We start from the raw sequence: 19,889 nt of genomic DNA on the forward strand, positions 1-19,889 counted from the left end.
AGATTAAAAAAGAGAGAGAGAGATAAGAGAAGGGACAGTACTTAGGGAGAAACCTAGTGTGAAAAATTGGAAACTTATAGTATTACAATACAATACAATAATATAGCAGAGTTGGAAGGGACCTTGGAGGTCTTCTAGTCCAACGCGCTGCCTAGGCAGGAAACCTTATACCATTTCAGACAAATGGCTATCCAACATCTTCTTAAAGACTTGCAGTGTTGGGGCATTCACAACTTTTGGAGGCAAGCTGTTCCACTGATTAATTGTTCTAACTGTCAGGAAATTTCTCCTCAGTTCTAAGTTGCTTCTCTCCTTGATTAGTTTCCACCCATTGCTTCTTGTTCTACACTTGGGTGCCTTGGAGAAAAGTTTGACTCCCTCTTCTTTGTGGCAACCCCTGAGATATTGGAACACTGCTATTATGTCTCCCTTCCTTTTTATTAAAATAGACATATGCAGTTCCTGTAACCGTTCTTCATATGTTTTAGTCTCCAGACTCCTAATCATCTTTGTTGCTCTTCTCTGCACTCTTTCTAGAGTCTCCACATCTTTTCTACATCATGGTGACCAAAACTGAACGCAACATTCCAAATGTGGCCTTACCAAGACATTATAAAGTGATATTAACACTTCACATGATCTTGATTCTATCCCTCTTTTTATGCAGCCTAGAACTGTGTTGGCTTTTTTGGCAGTTGCTGCACACAGCTGGCTCATATTTAAATGGTTTTCCACTAGGACTCCAAGATCCCTCTCACAGTTACTACTATTGAGCAAGGTACTACCTATACTGTACCTGTGCATTTTGTTTTTCTTGCCTAAATGTAGAACCTTACTCTTTTCACCATTGAATTTCATTTTATTAAATAGTGCCCAATGTTCAAGTTTCTCAAGATCCCTCTGTATCTTAAGCCTATCCTCTGGAGTGTTGGCTATTCCTGCCAGCTATTGTGGAATATTTTTTTCCAAAAGCTAAAGATGGCAAACACATCCACAGCTACCAAAACTGTAAAGAAAACGCTGCCAATGATAGCCCCTCCAGCAGGACGGAATTTAAAAACAGACATGTCGAGCAATGAAAAACCAGGATCTGCATCAACCCTTCGAAGCCTACAAGTCTCATTAAACATAATTCAAGAATTTATGATAAAAACACAAGAATCAATAACTAAAAATCATGAGGACATGAAAGGCAATCTAGGGGAAGTGAAAGATGATATAAAGAAGTTGGATGATAGAATGGGGAAGATACAGGAAACAATAGCTAAAAATGAGAAGATAAAAATGGTAGAAGCAAGGACAGAACAAGCTGAAAAGAAATTGGAAGAAAGAGAAGAAAGACTGGCAGCAGCCATTAGAGAACTGGGGGAGGCAATAGTCCATTTAGAATTAGAATGATCCTTGTTCTATTTAAGATTTCAGAACATAGTAGAGACAAAAGATGAAGATCTACCAAAACTCATGAGCGATCTTCTAGCTGACCAACTGCAAATGGACAAAAGTGAACTGAGGAACAATATTGACGAAATCTATAGAGTGCATACTAATTATGCATGAAGAAATAGGTTGCCCCATGAAATACATATAAGATTTGCAAAAAAAAGCTGTCAGAGACAAAATTTATAAAAGAACAGGAAAAGGAAAAGAAGGAAAAGGAAGGAAGGAAAAGAAGGAAAAGAAGTCATAACCCTTAAACAGATACCAAAGAGAATCAGAGAGCAAAGAAAGAACTACCAATTCCTCTCACACAACTGATAAAATATAAAATAAAGTTCCACTGGTTTATACCGGAAGGAATGTTAATAACCTGGCTAGATAAGAAAATGAGGATTGACATGGTAGAGAAAGCCTGGGAATTCTATGAACACTACATAGAGGGAGAATCAGACAGCAGATAGGAGTTGGAAACCCAAAGCCAAGAGGAGCAGCTGAAGGAGGAAAAAGGATTAGACCAAGATGCGAGAAACAAGACCGGTACAGAAGCCCAGGAAAGAGAAGGAGTGAGGACAAGAAACCAAAGGGAAGTAGAGGAACAAAAGTGACAAACAAGTAACAGAATGGAGGAAGAAGTGAAATTAATATCGGTCAATATAAATGAACTAAATTCACCTATAAAAAGAAGACAAACAATTTCTAAGCTCCAAAAACAAAACATGGACATCACATGTCTACAGGAAGTTCATTATTAAAAAAGGAAATGGTAGTATTTTGGAATCTCCAAAGTTAGGGAAATTACATCTGGCCCTGGCTGATACAAAGAAAAGAGGAATTGCAGTATATATAAAGGTCTGGCTAAAACCTAAACAGGTATATGCAGATGAAAAGGGAAGAACATTATTAATTGAAGTATCAATAAAACAAAGAAGAGTACTAATTGCAGACATATATGTACCAAATACAAACCAGAAAGAATACTACAGTAAACTACATAAGCTGATTGCAGAACTGGAACTGGACAACATATGTCTATTAGGGGACTTCAATGCGGTGGTAGACCCAAAGAAAGACTATAAAATGGATAATTAAAGAAATTATGAAAGGATAACTCTATCAAATGTATTCTTTGAAATGGCCCAAGAATTAAATCTAAAAGATGTCTGGAGAGAAATCAATCCACAGAAGAGTCAATGCACATTCTTTTCAAACCCCCATAATTCATGGTCCAGGATTGACATGGTGTGGATGGATCCAGAAATGGAGAAGGGTGTAGAGGAGGTAGAAATAACACTGAACTTGTGGGCGGACCATAACCCGTTAATAATCAAATGGAAAGGAGGAGCAAAAAGGAAAAAGAGATGGACCATGAATCAGAGGGTTGTAAAAGAAAAGAACTATGTACAGTATGTGGAAAAAGAATTAGTGTTTTTCCTAAAGGAAAACTGGAATGAACAGACAACCATTCAAAACCTATGGGATACAACCAAAGCCTATGTGCGAGGCATTACGATAGCATATACGTTAAGAAGAAACAAAGATAAAAAGAAACGATATACAGAGCTCCAGGAGAAACTGGGGAAATTAGAATATAAAATCCAGAAAGAACCTCAAAACCAAGAAGCCAAAGAAGAAAAAGAAATAGATTAAACTTAATTACACAAGAAGAAGTGGCCCAGAAAATTAGATCAACTAGGCAAAATTATTTTGAAAATGCCAATAAACCAGGGAGATGGCTAGCCTATAAACTAAAAAAAGAGAAAGAAAAGAAATTAATACAGCAATCAGAGGATGAAGAAGGGGTGATACACCACCAAAAGGAAGGGGAAAAAAGTATAGCAGTATAATACTTTCAAGCACTGTATTGCCAAGAGGAAGTAGAAGAGGAGGATATTAAAAGATACCTTCAGAGAAGGAATCTTCCAACCCTACTGGAAACAACAAAAGAAACATTAAATGAGAAAATAAAGAGGCAAGAATTAAAAAGGGCAATCCAAAAACAAAAAAATAATAAAACCTCAGGCCCAGATGGAATTCCAGCAGAATTTTAAAGATCATAATAAACACCTTGAATCACATCCGGAAAACAACCAGCAACTGGAAAACAACCGGCAACCAGTGCCTAAAAGGGGTGTAACACCTAGCTACTCCCATGACAACCCGCGCGGCCGCATTCTGGACCAGCTGGAGCCTCCGGGTGCTTTTGAAGGGCAGCCCCATATAGAGAGCATTACTGTAGTCCAGGCGAAAAAGGATGAGGGCATTAGTGACTGTGCACGGGGCATCCCGATCCAGGAAGGGGCGCAACTGGTTTACCAGGTGGACCTGGTAGAAGGCCCCCCAGGTCATGGCCGTAAGATGTTTTTCTAAACTAGGCCGCATATCCAGGATGACTCCCAGATTGTGGGCCCTCTCTGAGGGGGCTAAAATTTCTCCCCCATCATCAAAGATGGTACATGATGCAGAAATCAGTCTTGGAGGGATTAAGCTTGAGCCTGTTCGTCCCCACCCAGATCCGTAAAGCCTCCACACACCGGGACATCAAGGGCATCAATGGGGTGGTTTGGGGTAGAGATGAAAAGTTGGATATCATCAACATATTGATGATAACGTCATCAATCAAAAGATGGCATTTGCCTCCAGCGAGATTATAAAATATACCCAAATTTATCCTCCAAATGTTGGCGATGCTACAAAGATATCCGAGGTGTGGAAACTCGACGTCCCTTACCTCGTCTTCAAATTCTTCACAGAGATTTTCATTAGTATCACGATTCCGGCAAACCCTCATTCGCACTGTGCCAGGCACAGGTTTCCCATTGGTATACCTGGAGTTAGAATCCACCAATGTGGACAAAAAGACAGAAAGGGAGATGGTTTGCATAGAGAAAGAAGATCAAAGGGAGCTGCAGGATCCAAAGGAAGCAATGTGGTTTTTTTTTTTTTACAGGATCCAATCTGACTTAGTCACCTGGACCAGAAATTTAGAGAATTTAAGCTTTCGGAGTCGGGTTAGAGCCCATCCACAGAAACCCCACCTCTCCCTTTCTCTTTCTCCCCCCTCTCTCTCTTCCTCTCTCTTCCTCTTCCTCTCACTCTCTTTCTCCCTCTTTCTCTCTCCATCTTTTTTTCTATCTCCCCCCTTTTCTTTCTATTTCCCTCCATCTTTCTCTCTCTTTCTCTTTCCCTCTTTCTCCCTCTCCTTCTCTCGCCCTCTCCCTCCCTCTCCCTCTCTTACTCTCCACTCCCCCTCTATTTCTCTTTTATTCTTTCTCTCTCCCTCCTTCTTCCCCCTTCTCTCTCCCTATTTCTCTCCCCTCTCTCTCCCTCTCTTTCTCTATCCCTCCCTCTCTCTTTTTCTCTTTCTCTGCCTCTCTTTCGCGTTTACTCTTTCTCTCTCCCTCTCTTTCTCCCTGTCCCTATTTCTCCCTGTCCCTCTCTCTCCCTCCCACCGTCCCCTTTCTCTCTTTCTCTCCCTCTCCCTTCCTCTCTTTCTCTCTCCCTCTCCCTCCTTCTCTCTTCTCTCTCTCCCTCTCCCTCTCCCTCTTTTCCTCTTTCTCTCTCTCTCTTTCTTGCTTTCTCTTTTACTTTCTCACCCCCTCTTCCTCTTTCTTTCTCTCCCCTTCTCTCCCCCCTCCCCCTCTCTGCTTTTTCCTCCAGAATGTGGCCATTGCGCTGTTCTATGTGTACTATTTATATGGTGCCCAGTTATGTGTGGCTTTTAGTTGTTAATTGATGGCCAGATATTAAGTCATTATTGTTTCCAAACAACAACCAACCAGGGAAATAATAATGTCTTAATAAGCAGAGAAACAACAACCAACAATCTAATAGCCAGATATTAGCACCCTGATTAACATAAAAAAGGCACACAGAACTAGGCACTACATAAATACTACGCATAGAACAGCAGCCTGTGCATACATTCTGCATAGAGAGAGTAATTCCCTGAGGATGGACTCCAGCATGACTCCAAAACTCAGAAGATTGAAACTCTCTTCCCGGTGACCGACTCAGATTGGATCCTGCAACATTATCTTGGGACACATATATTTTCCTTGAATTCATTTTTTAAAAAAGCAATGTTTTAATTTATATGGCTCATATATATCTAAGTCTGGCTTTGCATTTGATTTCTTTAACCTGTATGGTCATGTATTGTATTTCTTATTTTTCTTTCTTTCATAATCAGTTATCTTTTTTAAATTATGTCAGGTTATCATTGATCTTATATTGAATTATGTTATTTTTTGCCATTTATCCATCATCTCAGTCCAGAATGACTCTGGGCAATTTCCCAATACTATTAAAGAGCAAATATTGAAGGCGGAATTTTTTTTAAATTTCTGCTTGTTTATACTGTCTTTGTTTAAACAACCCTTGTTCACCCAGCCTTTCACCATAACTACCTGACTAGGACTTTGCTTAATACTTTTATACATCTTCTCTCACCAGCTTCCTCAATATTTATCAGTTAGGTTTATTACCTCCAGAGCTTCCGGGTATATTTATTTATTTATACCTATGGGTTATTTTATCTTATTATTTCTTATAAAAGATGATTTTATTACTCTGCTCCAGTTTCCTTCAGAAGAAAGTAAATTATTACCATCATCATTATCACCTTCACCACTACCCTGCCTTTCTATCTATGCTCCACAAGAGGGCAATGCAAAGCTAACCTTGGCTGATCTCTGAGCCTGATACAGGATATGGCCTGTTGGGTATTTGGACAGGAGGCCACCAGGAGATCCCAGGCCAGGATACTGAATATTACATTCTCAGAAGAAATCATCATCAAACCACTTCCGTGTTTCTGTCAAAAAAACTATATGGGCATGAAATCACCAAGAGGAGAGAAAAACCCGAACAGGAGCAGATTTTCCACCCTCCCTTTCTTCTGCTGTTATGGCCCATCGGCTGCCAGCAGAGCTAGCAGCAGAGCCAGGCGAGGAGGAGGTTGAGGGAGGGCCTGGGTCAGCTTCGGAGCCTTTGGAAGGCTCTGATAAGGAAGCGGCAGCAGAGCCAGGACCTTCCGTCCTCCCCCAGGTGGAGAGGCAGCTGCCTTTGGCGCCTGAGCTGAGTGAGGGGGAGGAACAGATGGGGCCCATCCCAGATGTGCCTATGCGTAGAGAGGAAAGGAGAGGAGAGCAAAGGAAAGCAATGTGCCGGCTCTCAGGGAAAAGCAGACCTAGACACCAGTCAGCACCTCCCTGGCTAGGAAATAAATAGGAAGGATTTGGGAGTGGCCTGTTGTCACGGAGAACCATTTGAGTTGTATACAGCAAGCAATTTGGATTCCTTAGCCAGAGCCAGCTTTGTTGGGACTAATTACGTTTTTGTTACTGTTCCTGCCTTGTTTTGAAAAAGGGTTTATTTTACTCATGAGTAAGCAGCCTATCATTACTTGCGAAGGCTGGGCCAGAACACACACCGGAAAATCTTGCACCGTCTGTTGACAATGGCAGAAGGAGAGTAGATGAGCATCACGTACCTGCCACACAATTTGATTGTTATTTCCTCAGTCATAACCGTGATGAGCTTCGGGGCATTTATCCAAACCTCAAATTTGGGCATAACTAGAAAGAGGGAAGGGAAGAAAATCATGAGATGAACCTTGTGGAAGCGCAAACTGCCCAGTTCTCCCCTGTGATCTCCCTTGAGGGCTAAGGAGATGGGAGAAATTGGCCACACAATTGAGGTCTGAAAGGAAAAGTAAGTTGTAAATCTAAGTGAGACAAATTAAACCTTGCATTAATAAAGCAGCAAACATTCTGCCAGAATGAATTTAACAATTGCGTTTGGACAACCTTCTAAAATGTTTGGCTTCAGTCTTAGGTAATTTGTCTTTGTTTTGGTGGTTTATTTTTTGTAGAAGTTCAACCCGCTGAATTAGTTGAATTCAGGGGTGGGGGGAGTTGAGTGAAGCTCAAATGAAGCTTCAGTCCCCAAACACTACCTTAAATTCCTGGCCCAGAGACTCCATATTCATCTGGGATCTGTATATGTAAATCATAATCTCTAATCTCAGAAAACAGGTTAATTTAGCTAAGTAACCAGATCAATGTAAAATTTGTTGGAGAAAGTGAGTCTTAGAATTAAACTGAATAAAGAGAATTGTACTGTTTCTGGCCTGTTAAATCCCTCATTGCCAAATATTATTTATTTATTTATCCATCCATCCATCCATTCATCCATCCATCCATCCATCCATCCATCCATCCATTTATTCCATCCTTCTTTCTTTCCTTCCTTCCCTCTCTCTCCATCCTTCCTTCCCTCCATCCCACTCTCCTTCCTTCATTCTTTTTCCCATCCTTTTTTTCCTTCCTTCCCTCCCTACTTTCCTCACTCCTTTTCTTTCTTCCCCTGCCCTTCCTCCTTCCTTCCATTTCCATTTTGCTTTTTCCATCCTTAAAAATAATCCTAAATATAAATGTTAAAGGAGTAATGTTTTTTTAAATCAACATGAAGAGGCATTTAAATCTTCAAACTTCAGTATGCAGATTAAGCTTCTACAACTTTGTTGGGACAAATCAACCTTAATTCAACAAGATAGAATAATCTGGACTGTCCAAAAGAAAGAAAGGAAGGAAGGATGGATGGAAGAGGAAAAGAGGAGGGAGGGAGGAAAGAAAGGGGGAAGAAAGGAAGGAGGGAGGGAGGAAAGGAAGGAAGGAGGGAGAAGGAAGAAAAGAAGGACAAACTTGATCTCCCCTTCTTACCATATTCGTCCACATCAAAGCTGTGTTCTGCAACTTTCGTGGAGTCTTCCTCTACCACCACTTTGTAGGTGCCCAAGAGGGAATCAGAAGACAGAGAATAGGAAAGCTGGATTATGCCCAACGGAATCTCCACATCTCTCCATTGGAACACCTGGTTGTTTTGAGGATCCTGGAAAGAACAAGATAACAAGTTCCAAAGTTTGTCCATATCCCAGAATTGTTCTAGAATCAGCAGTTCATAATCCGGAAAATGTAGTCCTACAATCCCATTCTCTGAGCGCTTTGAGTAGTGTATCTGGATACACTACTCAAGTGGCCTAGAAGGCCACATATGTTTGGGATTAAACTCTCAATATTGGAACCCAGCAAGGACAATTGCTGTGCTAGCTTGAAATTCGGGGAGTTGTACCTTTTCTGAACTTCCCAAGTTGGAGATGGTGGCTGTAGGTCTTAGAGCCATGGTGGTGCAGTGGTTAGAGTGCAGTACTGCAGGCTACTTCTGCTTACTGCCAGCTGCCTGCAATTTGGCAGTTCGAACCTCACCAGGCTCAAGTTGACTCAGCCTTCCATCCTTCCGAAGTCAGTAAAATGAGGACCCAGATTGTTGAGGGCAATATGCTGACTCTGTAACTGCTTAGAGAGGGAGTGAAGCACTGTGAAGCAGTATATGTGCTATTGGTATTAGCAGGAAGGCTCTGCCATTAGACAAAGGGATGTTTGAGCTCAGATTGTACAAGCTGAGGGAGGCTGGGACATAGTTCTTTGAACACTTTAACAACTTTAGAGCAACTAATTTAAGAAAGAAAGGAGCTAAACGAAACAAGCCTCTTAGCTGGTTGCCAGATCAGCACTGCATTACTCCAGAGGACCACTAGATGGAAGGAATGTGTTCACCGAGTAGTTCACCATTCTGCTGCCATCTGGTGGACACCTTGAGGAATTGCAGCTCAGAAATGGTAGCACTAAAGCTATGAACTACTTTTGAGTTGAGTCATGTCTTTAGTTGATTTCCTTGATCGATGCTATTGTTTCTGTGATCAAATGCAAGGAGAGGGCTCTCATTCAGCCCAATTCCTAGTAAAGAAGATGGGAACAAACCTCTCAAAGACAAAATATCCCACGTTTCCAGACAGTTTGCTACTTTGTGGGACTGTGTGAAATAGCCCCGTTCTTAACAAAGTGAAATGGGACTCGATATTAGCTACTTTAAACATCTCTCTCCGTCGCCACCAAGAGATCTGCTTGTATCATTTTCTGGGCAACCATGGTTGGTCCTTTTGATTTCCCAAGAGCCTGTAGCCCTCAGATTTCCTGGTGGCCTTCCATCCGAAGATTAATGAGGTCCAATCAGCCATGGAGCTGGCACTGCTATGGCCTTTCAGCACATACCTGGATGTACACAACTGTAAACTGTGGAGACAAAAAAAGCACAGGGAAATCAGACACCAAGGAATGAAAATGAGGATAGAGAAGAAAAGTAGATAGAAAAAGGGGCATGGGAGATTCTTTTATGTTGCATTATGGTTTTGATATGTATTTATTTGTATCTTGTCTTACCTCAAGGGACTGCTCTTAGAATTCCCACCACACACACCCATAACAACCACCCTGTGAGGTTGGTTGGTTGACAGTGCCTAGCCACAAGGTCACCCAGCCAGTTTTCATGACTAAGGGTAGATTTAAGGTCAGCACTAATCCAAATTCAATTACTCCATGAGTCTTCACTAGTTTTCACCCAAGGGTATCTCCACACCAGAGGTGGGTTTCTGCCAGTTCGCCTTGGATCGGGTGAACCGGTAGTTGCAAAGGTGGCAGCGGGAGGCCCTGCCCACCCACCTGGATGCTTCTGTACATGTGCAAAAGTGCTGCATGAGCATGTGCACGCACAAGCAAACCAGTAGTAAAATAAATTGAAACCCACCACTGCTCCACACATGGGCTGGGCTCAATGTTATATGTGATGGGGGAGGGGTCCATAGAATTCCCCTGGAGGGGAATTGACCCCGGGGAGAGCATGAATTGAATGTTTTCTCACGGAGATGCCATCATCTCTGTCTGTCTGAGTAACCCCCCAAAATTTACCTTCTTCTTCATGGGATGGAACTTTTTATCCATAGAAACGATGCGAAACTGAACTGCAAAAGACAGAGGGAGAATAGGTGGGGAAAATAGCCACTGAATACAGAAATATTAAAATATAGAAGGAATCTTGGAGATCATTTACTGTGTTTACCCAAAAAGAAGACAGGGTCTTATTTTCTTTTGACCTCTCTCCCCCCACTCAAAATAAGTGCTTGGTCTCATTTCAAGGAGGTCTTACTATTTTTGAGGTGCAGGAGGTGGTGAGCATGGTCACCTCATGGCTGCTGCTATGTTGCAATATTTTCAGGGGAGGGCTTATTTTAGCGCATGCACTCAAAGCCCAATTGGGCTTATTATCCAGGGAGGTCTTATTTTCAGGCAAACAGGATACTGTAGTCCAATATTTTCTCATACTTGAGTATTTGAAGACGTGTGGACTTCTGCTCCCAGAATTCCCTGACCAGCGCTGGCTGTTGAATTCTGGGAAGTGAAGTCTAAACATCTTCATGTTGCTACAATTGAAAAACATTAATCTGACCGCTGCCCAGGGCAGTAATAGACTGTTGCAGCATTTCTGGTAGGTGGCCATCCAGCTTTTGTTTAAATCCTTCCATCAATCCTTCCTCCTGGGTAGTCAAGCCCATCCAGCTCCATTAAGACATTTTATTTATCTGATGTCCAACCATAATGTATCTTTCTGACATTTAGACCATTGTTTCATGTCTCCTAGAAAGACCCCCAAAATTGAGCAGCTAAGAGATACATGAAGACTGCTGTCCGACCTCCACTTAGTCTTCTCTGCTCCAAGGGGAAGAGCGTATCCACTATCTCCAATCATTTCTCATAGATCTTTTTTTTTCCCTCCTTCCCTTTGATTGCCCTAATCTGGAGACACTGTGGTTTGTCTGTTTTCCTTGATGAAATGCAGGGTCCAGCCAACCAGAGAAGAGCAATAAGGATTCCTGACATTGAAGAAGTCACGTGATTATGCCTATCCTGGCTCTATTCCACTTGGTAGATGGTGTTGGAAACTGATTACAGGCAGGGGTGGGATTGAAAAATTTTAGCAACTGATTCTTTGCCCGGTTGCTGGTTGGAAGTGGCTATGGGGATATGGCCACTTGGCCTACTGCACCACAGTGGGAAGGGGGCGTTTTTGGCCTCCCCAGGCTCCGGAGGCTTTCTTCAAGCCTCTGGGAGGGAACAAACAGTCTCCCCTGGGCTCCGGAGGCCCACTGGAGGCTGGAAACGGACTCGTTTCTAGACTTTCAGAACTTCCTGGAGGCCCATTTTTCACCCTCCCAGAGCCTCCATGCTGGCCCTGTACTTACCCCACATCCAAAACAGGCCACATGAAGACTCCTGGGGGGCCGGGGTGGGGGGGGGGGCAGCCAATCCTTGCAACTACTGGTTTGGCAAACTAGATGTAAAATTAGCATCCAGTTCACTGAACCAGTCCGAACTGTCTGAAACCTATGCCTAATTACTTGTCATCTCCAAGTTACATACAGGTAGTATTCAATTTACGACCACAATTGAGCCCAAAATTTACATTGTTCAGTGAGACATTTGTTAAGTGCCATTTGCCCCATTTTACAACCTTTCTTTCCTCAGATGTTAAGTGAACCACTGCAGTTGATTAGTTAGTAACCTGGTTGTTAAGTGAATCTGACTCATTCCCCACTTTGGGACACTGCAACCATCATAAATATGAGTCAGTTATCAAGCATCTAAATTTTGATTATGGGATTATAGGATTAAGATTGTAACTGTGAAAAATGGTCATAAATCACTTTTTTCACTGCTGTTGTAATTTTGAACAGTGACTAAATGGACTGTTGTAAACCAGAACTACCTGTAGTTTGTATGCACTAAGATCAGAGGAAGCAAACACACTCTTCCACACTCAATCCACCTAGCAAAAATGTCCTTTGATGTTTACTTATGAAACATCAGCAAAGCTGAAAAACAGTTGACTGGCCAAATTGGAAGATGTCACAGGCAAAATTGGGGACACGTGGACCATGTATAAGAATGAACCTTATTTCCATTTCTCTTGCTATACATCAAAAGGCAGAGCACCTTCCAAAGCCACTCAAAGCAATATGAGTCATTCCTAAAGTATGTTTCATGATGTTAAAGGTTATTGTCCCAAGCTCCATTTTCGCAGTCAGAGGCACAGCAGGGCAGTCCTTCACTGTTTCCAGGGCAGTCCCAGAGCCAGATCTAAGCAGCCCGTGGGCCAGATCCAGCCATTTGGCTAAGTGTTAAATGATACGGTGCCCTTCGAAACCAAATTATTAGATAGTCGTCATTTCCATTTGTTATCCCCATGTTGTGGGTAACTGAGCAGGGTGAACGTGCTTGCTCTGATCTGGGCATAGGGTCTGACATGGAGAAGATGGGGTGGGTGTGAACTAAACTGAAAATGCCCACAGTCATTTTCCAACATTTTCTGTGGCGCATAGCTGTAGCTTGAGTATAGATTCGTTCTTTGAGCTTGTGGTTGGTTTCCGAACATTTCGTTACCAGGTTAGGTAACATCTTCATCCGAGTTTGGGGGATGTCTATGTCAATGTTCTTTTGCCTCTAAGGGCTTCAGCTGTGGCAGTGTCAAGTGAGGGTCTTGTGATGTAAACGCAAGAATGCTGACATCCCCTAAACACGGCTGAAGATGTTACCTAGCGCGGTAATGATACGTTCAGAAACCAACCCACAAGCTGGGAGAATGAACCTCCACCCTCATTTTCCCCTACTTTTTGTGGCATGTTGGAATCCATCATCCGGGTGTGTGTGTGCAGGGCAGTTTGCCTGCCTGAAACACACACACACACAGGGATGGAGAAAAACATCGCACCAGAAACATCTTTCCGGCCTAACGGTCAGAACTCACTATGCAGCCTCATGTAACATGAACTATGTGAGCCAGCTACTCCCACACCTGCCCCTTCTCCCCCCTATGCTGTGCTGTAACTTTCTATTCCCCTTTTCCCCTCCCAATGCCATGCAGCTTGTAACTTTCTATTCCCCCTTTGCCCATCCTTTGTCATGATGTGATTTTCTATTGGTTTATTTGTAGAATGCTGTGATTTTTCATTAGTTTACTTGTACCATGTGTGATTATATATGCCTTCTGATACGCTTCTTTTGATGACGCTGTAACTAACTTTTCTAATAAAAGAGATGTTCATTTGAAGTTCGCTCATCCTGAGGACTTCTGCCTGGTGTTTTCCTTTCAATTCGGCCAAGGACACATGAGCGGTCCTCCAGTGTGGCGACAACGCCGCAGTGGCAATAGGTGGGCTGCATTGAATATGGTACTTCTGTACTTAATGCATTGATACATAATTATTCTTCCCCACCAGCTTTGGAGAAATCCGCTCACATTGAGGCGCCCACAGAGGGATTTCATGCTGGGGACAGTTGACAGATTAACAACAGATCCCCACTTCCTCCCCTTCTCATCTCTTTAGCTAGGTCAATTTTTTATCATATTATATTTATATCATTAAAGTTTTATACAGTTTTAAAATTGCAAGCCGACCAGAGTTATGATGTGGTAAGATTGGCAGCTAATAAAGTTTACAATAATTAATAATTTTAAAAAAAATCCAGCTTCAGCTTATGCTCACACAGAGGTGAGAGGAGAAACAAGGAATGAATCTTCATCTTAACCACCATTAATTTAGTGACGGTTCAAAATTACAATGGCAGTGAAAAAAATGGCTTACACTTATCTCACAGTTCTGACCATCTTCACGTGTTCATCTTTGGACACTTGGCAACAAGCATGCATTTACAATAGTTACAAGCATCCAGGAATCATAGGATCAACAATTTGCAGCCTTCCCAGCTGCCTTCCAACAACAGGATCAAGAGCGGAATTCAGGCTCACTTCACAACGGCACCATTCACTTCACAAATGCAGTGATTCGCTTAACAACCGGGGGGGAACAAAGATTGTAAAAGTCAGGCGTGACTCGCTTAACAATAGCCTGGTTTAGCAATGGAAATTCTAAAATTGAAAAGCAAAACCTGTAAAAATTGTAACGATCAAGTTTTGAAAAGATTAGAAAAGCAAGAATTTCAGGAGCAGGTTTCACACTCGAGTCGCCCTTTACCTTGTTGTCCCGTTCTGTAGAAGGGTTTGTCCATCTGGATGAAAAGCAGATTCTTTGGTTTCTCAATCCGCACTTTTTTGCGGATCTGGAAACTGTGAATCAAGTCATTTCCACGGAACTCGAGAAGAACTTCCGATGGGACAGAAATATTGCTCTCCCTGGGAACCTGCAGGATGAAAAAGAGACAAAATCAAATGGTTTGAGAGGTATTGTTATCATGATGTTCTATTGCTTTATGTTTGCATTATGTTGAATGAAACAACATAAAAGGATGAGGAAGGAAGAGAGAGAGAGAGGGAGAGGAGGGAGGGAGGGAGACAGAGAGACTTACCTGGAAAGTACGACAATGAAGAAAATCTGGAATAAAATCTTCATCTTCCTCTGTTATTGTCAGTTGCTTCAGGATCAAATCCTTGATCGCGGGTTCCAGCACAAGAGTGACGTTGACTGTTCCCTTCAAATTTTTTATCTGGATGCAGACGTTCTCAGGGGTCTCCATGTGGATTGTGCTGGGTACCAGCGCCACATATCGCCTTGGAAAGAGGGGCAGGGGCTCTGATTAGGAAATAAGCTGAGCAAATGCAAGAGGGTTTCCTAAGATTTGGGCAACTTCATCAGTCAGAGCAAATTAGTCAGGAAGAGTCAAAGAGTCATAGGAAGGTACCAACTTTTGCGACACCAGCTTCCCCAAAACGGGTTGCAATCTGGGGACAAACCCTTGGAATTGGTATAGCAAGAGTTTGTAGCTTCCAACGACTCTCGGGCTAATTAATTTTGCTCTGATTGATGAACTTGCTTGGATGAGCAACTAAACATCTCAGATTAATAAAGATTGGACCAGTTGCTATGATTCAACGCTTTGACACCTTTGGCCAGGGAGACTGAGTCTTCAGCGACACATTTCTCTAAAGCAACCTTGGCAACTTTAAGGTGTGTGGATTTCAGCTCCCAGAATTCCCCAGCCAGCATACTCACTGGGGAATTACAGAATAACAGAGTTGGACGGGACCTTGTAGGTCATCTAGTCCAACCCTCAGCTCAAGCAGGAGACCCGATACCATTTCTGACAGGCTAAAAGGCCTCCAGGGATGAAACTCCCACATCTTCCAAAGGCAAGCTGTTCCACTGGTTAATTGTTCTAAGTCTCAGAAGGCTTCTCATTATTTCTAGGTTGAATTTCTCCTTGATCAGTTTTCATCCATTATTCCTTGTCTGGCCTTCAGGTGCCTTGGAAAATAGCTTGACCCCCTCCTCTCTTTGGCAGCCCCTCAAATATTGGAACACTGCTATCATGTCACTCCTGGTCCTTCTGTTCATTAGACTAGCCATAGCTTCCAGTCCACTAATCATCTTTCTTGCTCTTCTCTGCACTTTTTCTAGAGTCTCAACATCTTTTTTATAGTGTGGTGACTGAAACTGGATGCATTATTCTACGTGAGGTTTTACGAGGGCTTTATAGAGTGGTATTAGTACTTCTTGATTCAATCTTGATTCAATCTGTTAATGCAATTTAGGATTGCATTGGCTTTTTTAGGATTACTGTGCCATTGCATGTGTGAGCCATGGCATTGCCATGAGGTTTGTCACATCAACGCAGCCTCTTCAAGCAGGACTCTGCAAGGATTGCTGTTCCATTGTGTGCATGAGTAGCAGCAGCACCGCAAGTTTGGACACACTGACCCATCCGCTTGGCCCACCCATCCGCTTGTGTTCCTTACAGCTTTTTGAGGCAAATGGGCCAGTAGCACATGCATGCACAACGTATGGCACCTGCACGACCTCTGCCGAGCAGCTGGGGTGTCGCAGGGCGGTAGCGTGCGCATGTGCGTGCAGTGCGCATGCCCGACAAGGATTCCCAGCCCCATCACAGCATACTGATTGCGAAAGGATCCAGAACCCACCACTGAGTTTGATGCTATGTAGCCAAAACAAAATTCCTTTCTAGAAAGCCAAGGTCATCTGCACCTGACCAGAACTGGGTGGGTGGAACTTCCAGCATGGCAGTGGAAGATTGGAACATGTGATGGGCTTGTGGGAGTGGGGCAAGATCTAGAACTTTCAACTGGGTGTGAAAAACCGGGAAGCTTTTAGATTCGGGTTTTATCAGATGTGCCAACATGGCTCTTTTAATAAATTGGAACTTTGAGCAATACTTTGCCTTGGACTCTGATTTAATTTTGGATGTTATTTGGAACCCTAACAAACAGCTCCATTCCAAGACTTCAGCATATCCCCAGATAGCACAGCTGAAGCAGAGGCATGGGGGAGACAAAAGCAATCCCAATGCACTGATCCCTTCATCCCGTTATCTCTTGGATTGCCTGCAGCTGGCCCAAACAAGCACCAGCGTGGAACATCTGGATTGCCTGCCTCCCCGATGCCCGTGCTGCCACACAAGCCTCCCCATAAGCCCCCCCAAAAGCAGGAAATAAGCAAAGTAGCTGGCCGTGGAACTACCAGCTTCAGGGAAGCAGCCCAACAAGCAGAAGTGCTGAGCCCAGAAAGAGAAAGGTAAAAGTGTTTGTGGTGCCCCAAGGGTTGGGCTTATTATTGGGGTGGGTCATATTTTCGGAGAAACATGGTACTATCTTTAAAATAAGCACTAAACATGTGTTACAGAAATGATCCTTCCATTTTCAGGAAAGGACTGTGATCTAACATTATTTTATGTTATGTTTAGTTATCTATTTTTCACATTTCGGAAAAAAACAACACCATCTCCCTCAAAGAGTATGTCCTGTGCATTACGCTTCAAAGTCGCACTGCATTCTCTGGGGGCCCTTCTCAATTTAATACATAAGGTGGCTATCCCTCCACCTCCTCAGGGTCCAAAGCCAAAATGGAAACTAATCTTACAGATGTCCCAAAGGTGCTTTTTCAAGAGGCAAAGCTGAAGAAGCTTCTTGGATAAGAAGCAAAATGTCTTCAAAGAAAAACCAGAATGTTCAGTTGCCTCTTGAAAAATCACCTTTGGGACAACCACGACCTGGATGACTGAGAAGCTCCATAAATCTTACAGATATTTTTTTTTAATCCTACCTCTCCCCTTCCTCCCAACCACCACCAAATATCTCTGGGGCACTGCTCCTCCTTAAGTTTCCCTTTGGAAATATCCTGTACTGAGAGATGCTTACTTTAAAAATAAAACAGAGCGGAGTTTGAAGCCTAAATCTTTCCCAGCCAAAGAAGAGAGAAAAAATCAACTTACATTTCGCGCTCAAGAGCAGCTTCAGTGGTCCTGAGAAGGACAGACAGGAGAAGGAGAAGGAAGATGTTTTTTCCATGTTGCCAGCTTTCCCCCATGATATTGAAGAGAGAGGCTGCCTGCAAAGCTGAGCTGAAAAGTCTCAGCTGTTCCCTCTTCAGCTCTGACTGCCTCTCTGCAAACAGTCTGTGTGGAAGAACAGGTAAAACCCAGGAACGGGGACAGTTTTTATGTCCCAGCCCAGCAGTGGGTCCTTGCCAATGTTCAAGGCCAAAAGAACACACGGGGGTGGAGACTGAAACAACCCAACTTTATTCTGCACAGAACAAGGATCCGGGGAGGTTTCCTTCGAAGCTTGTGTAACCTAGTGGTTTACAGCTGGTTTTTTTTTTATACCTTCAACCCCCAAAACTGAACAACCTGAATGTCATAGTGCGGTGATGGCAAACCTTTTAGAGACTGAGTGCCCAAACTGCAAGTCTCTCTCTCTCTCTCTCTCTCTCTCTCTCTCTCTCTCTCTCTCTCTCTCTCTCTCTCTCTCTCTCTCTCTCTCTCTCTCTCTCTCTCTCCCTCTCTCTCTCCCTCTCTCTCTCCCTCTCTCTCTCCCTCTCTCTCTCTCTCTCTCTCACTCTCTCTCTCTCTCTGGCGCTCACATGCGCAGCAGCACCCCAAAGACCAGTTGGCCGGTGGGAGGCAGGGCATCCCAACACCAGTAGCTCTGCAAGAGGTGAGATCTTTTTCTTTCATGAGCTTCTGTTTCCCTGCAAACAACGACGAGAAACGCCATGGAGAAACGCGGTGGAGCTGAGCTGGGGCAACACTACACGTACCCACAGAGAGGGCTCTGAGTGCCACCTCTAGCACATGTGCCATAGGTTCACCACCACTGTCATAGTGACATGCGTCGCTCCGTTTTCTCATACATACCGTTACAAAAGTAGACATACAAGCTTTTCTAATACGGTATAACTCATTTCAGCCAATGCTTTTGTGAGCTTTATTAAGCTTTGACTCAATATAAGACTCAGAAATAAAGTCTATAGTAAAACGGGAGAGGTAAAAGTGGGAAAGTGAGGGGAAAAAGGGAGATAAAGGGGCAAAAAGAAAGAAAGAAAGCAGACTTCCAACTTTTTTGGTGCAGTAAAATTTAGGTCATCTTCGACTCATAAGAGTTCATTTAGTAGAATAGAATAGTAGATTTGGGAAGGACATTGAAGGTCTTCTAGTCCAACCCTCTGCTCAGATAAATGGTTGTGCAACCTCTTGTGTGTGTGTGTACTGTATCATGTTTATATGTGTGTTATGTATATGTATGAGAAAATATATACTTTCTTTGGAGAGCAGGCCCCAGAATTTCATTTTTAATGTGGGCCAGTGTGCTCACAAACATGATTTGTATACCTGTCTGTGTGTGTGAGAGAGGGAGGGAAGGCGGGAGAGACAGACAGACAGACTTTGTAATGGCTAAGTGAAAAGAGGCTGTGAAGCTGGGGATATGAAAGTTTCCCAAATTCTTTGCCTATTTTGACTTGCATTCCTGTTCTGTCTCCCATAGTGCTGCTTTGTTCTACTTGGCTATTCCGCCCCCTTTCATGTGAAGACAAAGAAGGAATTAAGAAGTTCCGCTTTCTCCCTGCTGCACATCACCATCTTGCCACCTTATCCCATTAGTGAATCTGTCATTTTGCTGATTTTCTTCTTATGCCTTAAAGACTAAACAAAAACTTATTTTGGGCATTTTTTTTGCAAGTCTTAGTTCATTCTGAACCTTTAGCATTTCTGACTCCATCCTTGCAGATTTCGGATATTTGCTGGTATTTTATTTGAGTTTATATGCCCTTCTTTCCCTTTTTCATTCTTGTCCTTTTTGTCTCTCAATTTGTCAGAAAGCTCTTTGTGCAGCCATGCTGGTCTTGTCCTGGGTCTCTTATTTATCTTTCTGTGATTTTTTAAAAAAAGACCTTTATCTTGGTCTTTAGTTTCCCAAGCATCCTAAATTGTTTTTCCTTTTAGGATTTCCATCTGTGGATTCCTTCCTAAGTTCTTTCTTAGTTTGTTGAAGTAGCTGTCTTAAAAGTCTAAAACACTAGTCTGACTTTGTTCAGGTACCTACATCATTATGATGAATTCCAGTACAACTTGGTCACTCTCTCCTAAAGTTCCTGCCTCTTCAACCCCCTCTATCATTTCATCTCGGTTAATAAGAATTAATCCAATAGAGCTGATCTCTAGTTCCCTCGTCTTCTTTTTGGATGATAAAAGTGAAAAATGGTATAGTTATCTACTTAAGGAAGGATATGAAAGCTGAACTAATCGAAACAG

The 19,889-nt window shown here is 42.8% G+C and overlaps 1 protein-coding gene across 1 annotated transcript in view; it reads right to left on the bottom strand.

The window, feature by feature from the left end:
- LOC106538675 (alpha-1-macroglobulin) overlaps positions 1–17,776 on the bottom strand; it is a 63,551-nt gene extending 45,775 nt beyond the window's left edge. Inside the window, exons 1-8 of the mRNA XM_087711236.1 lie at positions 17,571–17,776; positions 14,694–14,895; positions 14,363–14,528; positions 10,242–10,294; positions 9,549–9,569; positions 8,160–8,328; positions 6,929–7,013; positions 4,166–4,262 (exon numbers count right to left, since the gene is read on the bottom strand). Coding sequence (XP_087567362.1) covers positions 4,166–4,262; positions 6,929–7,013; positions 8,160–8,328; positions 9,549–9,569; positions 10,242–10,294; positions 14,363–14,528; positions 14,694–14,895; positions 17,571–17,665 — 888 coding nt within the window. The 5' untranslated portion in view covers positions 17,666–17,776. The remainder of the gene's footprint in view (positions 1–4,165; positions 4,263–6,928; positions 7,014–8,159; positions 8,329–9,548; positions 9,570–10,241; positions 10,295–14,362; positions 14,529–14,693; positions 14,896–17,570) is intronic.
- Positions 17,777–19,889: the final 2,113 nt, after the last annotated feature.

This window comes from Thamnophis sirtalis, unplaced genomic scaffold (genome assembly GCF_051295495.1).
Source record: "Thamnophis sirtalis isolate CommonGarterSnake01/CBP01778 unplaced genomic scaffold, rThaSir2_p1.2 scaffold_3, whole genome shotgun sequence".
Lineage (NCBI taxonomy): Eukaryota > Metazoa > Chordata > Lepidosauria > Squamata > Natricidae > Thamnophis > Thamnophis sirtalis.